This window comes from Alexandromys fortis, unplaced genomic scaffold (genome assembly GCF_014885135.2).
Source record: "Alexandromys fortis isolate MF-2015 unplaced genomic scaffold, M_Fortis_MF-2015_v1.1 scaffold_394, whole genome shotgun sequence".
NCBI lineage: Eukaryota > Metazoa > Chordata > Mammalia > Rodentia > Cricetidae > Alexandromys > Alexandromys fortis.
Window position 1 is genome coordinate 22583 of NW_026068271.1, and position 4357 is coordinate 26939.

A 4357-nucleotide genomic window follows, 5' to 3' on the forward strand; every position below is an offset into this window, starting at 1 on the left:
TTTCATCGCTGCACTTTCTACGCTGGGGAAACTGTCTTCTGTTCTTTTGAGGACTTTATGTGGAAATTACTACATTGGCTTTAAAATTATCTTGGACATCCTGATCTGGGAATATCTGTGCTCCCATCATCTCTATTAATTAATCTGTTGTTTATTGTTGGCTGGGGCAGGAAAGACCTTGTGCATTTAATCCATTTTGTTCTCTGTGAACATCCTTCACTCTCTTCTGTTAGACATTTAGTCACGCATAAAGACAAATGTTATCACTCATTTCAAAAAGATTTTCCCATAAAAATAAAATTGGAAAGAAAATTAATTGCTTGAGTTCAAAGACTTTTAAATACTTCTCCAAAATCCTCCTCAGTAGAATGCTCCTTAAGTCAATAGTCCCTCATGGGACAGGAACCAGCTTGAAAGTGATGGTTCAGGCAAACTTGGCAGCCAGAATAGCACTAAGTAATCACGGACCTAGTCCTGTCTCCAGGAGGGTGAGCCTGCCCTCTAGTGTCTGGGAAAGGAAGCACAGGTCCCTCTCACCTGTAGAAAAGGGCATAAAAGCTTCAATTTTCTTCAAAGCCCCATTATCATCCAGGAAGTGGTCGGGATTGAAGGCATCTGGTTGTGCAAAGTACCGTGGGTCATGGAGAGCTGCACTCATGATGGTGTACACTTCAGTATTCTGGGAGGCATTGTGAGAGACAATGATATTAGTATACCCTGGCTCCCATATGAGGACAGTCTTTATCGAAGCACAGAATGATGGGAAACCACAAGCAGGGTTGTCCCTGGGAGAATGGAGCATATCCATGGCAAAGAGATGTGGAATCGCAGCTGGTCTCACCTTGGGGAGCAGGTACCCTCGGAACAAAGTGTCTTTGGTGACTTTGTGTGGCAATCCAATTGGGCCAAGATCTGAAAATCTCTGAATCTCATGGATGACAGCCTCAGTGTAAGGCATTTTGGTGCGGTCTTCAAGGATTGGTGGGCGGTGTGAGCCGATCACCTGATCGATCTCTTTTTGGACTTTCTCTGCACGGAATAGGAGACAACATAGAATGTCGATTCCTTTACAGAGGCAATGCACAGTGACCCTGTTTTCTGTGAGCCAATAGCTTAGGAACAGTGCAGATCCAGGAGACTCTGCTGAGAAAGACACAGAGCACTCTATGGTACACCCACCTGCATTCTCTCCAGCCACAGCTATGTTAGAGACTCTCTCCAAAGCTCCAACCTTGTTCATAACAGAAAAAAAAGGAGAACCCACAATAAAGGGCTATTTTCACCTATCAGTCTGAGGGAATGCTGGAGAGAGAGATGATAAGAATTCTCCATATTTGAAATATAATTACATAATTTCTGTTCCTGCATAACACACACACACATACATCTTTGAATGAAATTTATATTTTAAAATGAGGAAGCTGGAGAGATGTCTTGATGGTTAAGAGCACCGGTCGCTCATTCAGAGGACCGGGGTTCAATCCCCAGCACTCACATGGCAACTTACATTTTGACTCCAGGTCCAGGGAATTCGACCCCCTCACACAGACATATATGCAGACAAAACAACAATGCACACTACTAAAAACAATTGTAAAAATCCAGAATAATAACCTGAGGCTATATCCTCAGGAATAAAGGAAATAACTTAATCTATGTATAACTGAATATTAAATATGAATACACTGGTCAATGAAATGACTCAGTCAGCAAATGCATTGATTTCCATCCTAACAGACTGCCTTTGGCATCAGAACCCATGGGAAAAGCAGGAGAGACCCACAGCACAAAGTTGTTCTCCCACCTCCACACATGAATTGCAGCAGACAAACACACAAAACATCACATTGATTTCAGATTCTTAGAATGTTAGGGTGTAAGTCAGCAAGCAATGGATGAGTTGGTTAATAAAGGAAAGATTTCTGGGTGAGTGAAATGAGCAAAGCAAAACTGGATGTCCATATTCCACTTCTCTCCCACTGTATTAATCAATTAATCACTTAATAAGTGGTTCATAGACAAATAAATCAATGAATACAACTAACCAAGCATCAAGCAAATATGTGGATGAATAAATGAGGATGGATGGATGGATGGATAGATGGATGGATGGATGGATGGATGGATGGATGGATGGATGGATGGATAGATGGATGGATGGAAGGAAGGATGGGTGCATCAACCATTAATTGGTAGGTGAAAACAATAGAAAACAGGACAGCTGAGTGATCATTCATGCACCATCCACAGCACAGCCCTAGTTAAGACTTAGGACAAAGATACAGAGCTCCAGATATAAGAGGCCCATGCTCTATCATCTACACAAACTCCCAGACAATAGGGAGCTAGAAGTTTCCCCAACTGTCCGCCTGTGGTTCACCTGCAACATGGGGGTATTTGAGCATGAGAAGGAAGCCATAGCGGAGCGTGGCGCTGCTGGTCTCGGTGCCAGCAAAGAAGAGAGACAGCACGGAGATCATGAGGTTCTGGTGATGGAACTCCGTGTGTTGGTTGGACTTCTCCTGGTTCCAGATGGGAGAAGGGAGGGTCAGGGGTGACTGGAGCCTTTCAGAAAGATGCACACACATCCTGGGAACTGTTCTTCTGTCTCACATTATATGAATCACATGGCATTTCTCAGTCCTTAATAATATTGCTTGATCTCTGTCTGTTCTGTCTTCTCTCTCTACTGTGCTCTCTGGTAGTTTAGCATGGTTTGTCTTCCATGCTCTTTCTTCTTCTGTGGTCTTTCCTGCTTTTTGTCCCTTGCCCTATTTCTTCCCCACCCTTCCTTCTCCCTATCACATTTTCTCTTCCTTTCATTTTCATCATTTGCCAGACACTTCTGCATCACACTCTCTCCATTTCCTGTCTCTCCTCCCCATCCTCTGCCCTCTTTTCCTCAGCTCATACCTTCAGCCTTCACTCTCAGCCATCCCCTCTCATTCACGCAGGACTTACCTTCTCCATGCGTATTAGGTAGGTATCGATGAAGTCTCTTGGATTGTTGGGGTCCAAGGTTGCCCTATGCTTCTCCACACTGTGGCCGATGTAGTCAAGGATTTCTTGAGCTTTTTTGAAGATTTGCTTGTGGGCACCAGGAAAGTACTTCAAGAAACCAGAGAAGAGCTCAAACACCTGCAAGAAAGAAGGACCCTGGAGGTTCTCTTGAGCTTTTAGATCACAGGAAGTGGAAGTGCTCTTAGTGTTCTATTGCTGCACCATACCCAGAGAAGAGATACCATAGCCAAGGCAACTCTTACAAAAAAAAGCATTTTTGAGGGCTTGCCTACAGTATCAGAAGTTAGTCTATTATCATCATGGCAGGAAGCAGACAGGCCTGGCATGTGCCTGAGAGCTTTCATCGTGACATCCATGTAGACAGACATGTGCCTAAGGACTGGCATAATGATGTATATGCAGAAGGGCATGTGTCTGTGAGCTGACATCATGATATCCACGCAGAAGGGCATGAGTCTGAGATCGACACCGTGGTATACAGACAGACTGGAAGAACTAGAGGGAACCCTGGCCTTGCATGGGATTTGGAAACTCAAAATTCAGTCAAGCAACACATCTTCTCCAATGAGGACACAAATCCTAATCCTTGTAAACAGCTCTTCAAGCATGCAAATACACTACCCTATGCGGACCAATCTCACTCAAACCACCTCATGCCCCTAGATGCCCATGTCAAAGGGATAAGTACACAAAATACACACACAAATATACACATCTCTCTCATATGTATACACTCTACATGCATGCATGCTCTGAGCTTTCTCTCTAAACCTGCCTCTCACCCTGGCCTTGCACTCTGTGCCTCCATTTTCCTCTCCTCTGCTCTCTCTCCCAATCCCTGTGCTGAATTGTCATTGTGTGTTTTAATTTGGGGATTTGCTTATGCATACAAGGTCCCATTCTTGCCTGAGTGGCCTTAAACTCAGTATAGCAAAGGATCACCCTGAATTTATCATCTTCCTGCCTCCACGTTCTGGAACTGCATGAGTGGTGTGCCACCACACCCAGGAAATGCAATGAGGACCTCATGCATGAAAACCAAGTCCTCTACCCTCAGAGCTACAGCTGCAGCACCCACATCACCATTTCGTGCAGGTGTGAATGACTCTGTATTTCTGCATTTACATCTCTGCCCTGCTCCCCACCCTATCTCCCACCTGCTCGCAACCTCTTTGCCTCTCGAAGTTGTCTCTGTCTTTCTTCAGCCCTAAGAGACTCCTTTTTTTACCCACCTAGCATTGTCTTCTTTCCACTGTCTTGGATGCTCCTCTCTTCCCACCTACTGACCTGGCTGGAGAATGAGCTGATGAGTGAGAAGATCTGATAGAACAGGTCC

General features: G+C 44.6%; 1 protein-coding gene across 1 annotated transcript in view; it reads right to left on the bottom strand.

The window, feature by feature from the left end:
- Positions 1 to 460: 460 nt before the first annotated feature.
- LOC126494580 (cytochrome P450 2B2-like) overlaps positions 461 to 4357 on the bottom strand; it is a 54865-nt gene continuing 50968 nt past the window's right edge. The window contains exons 6-9 of the mRNA XM_050132012.1: positions 2962 to 3138; positions 2381 to 2522; positions 842 to 1029; positions 461 to 679 (exon numbers count right to left, since the gene is read on the bottom strand). Coding sequence (XP_049987969.1) covers positions 461 to 679; positions 842 to 1029; positions 2381 to 2522; positions 2962 to 3138 — 726 coding nt within the window. The remainder of the gene's footprint in view (positions 680 to 841; positions 1030 to 2380; positions 2523 to 2961; positions 3139 to 4357) is intronic.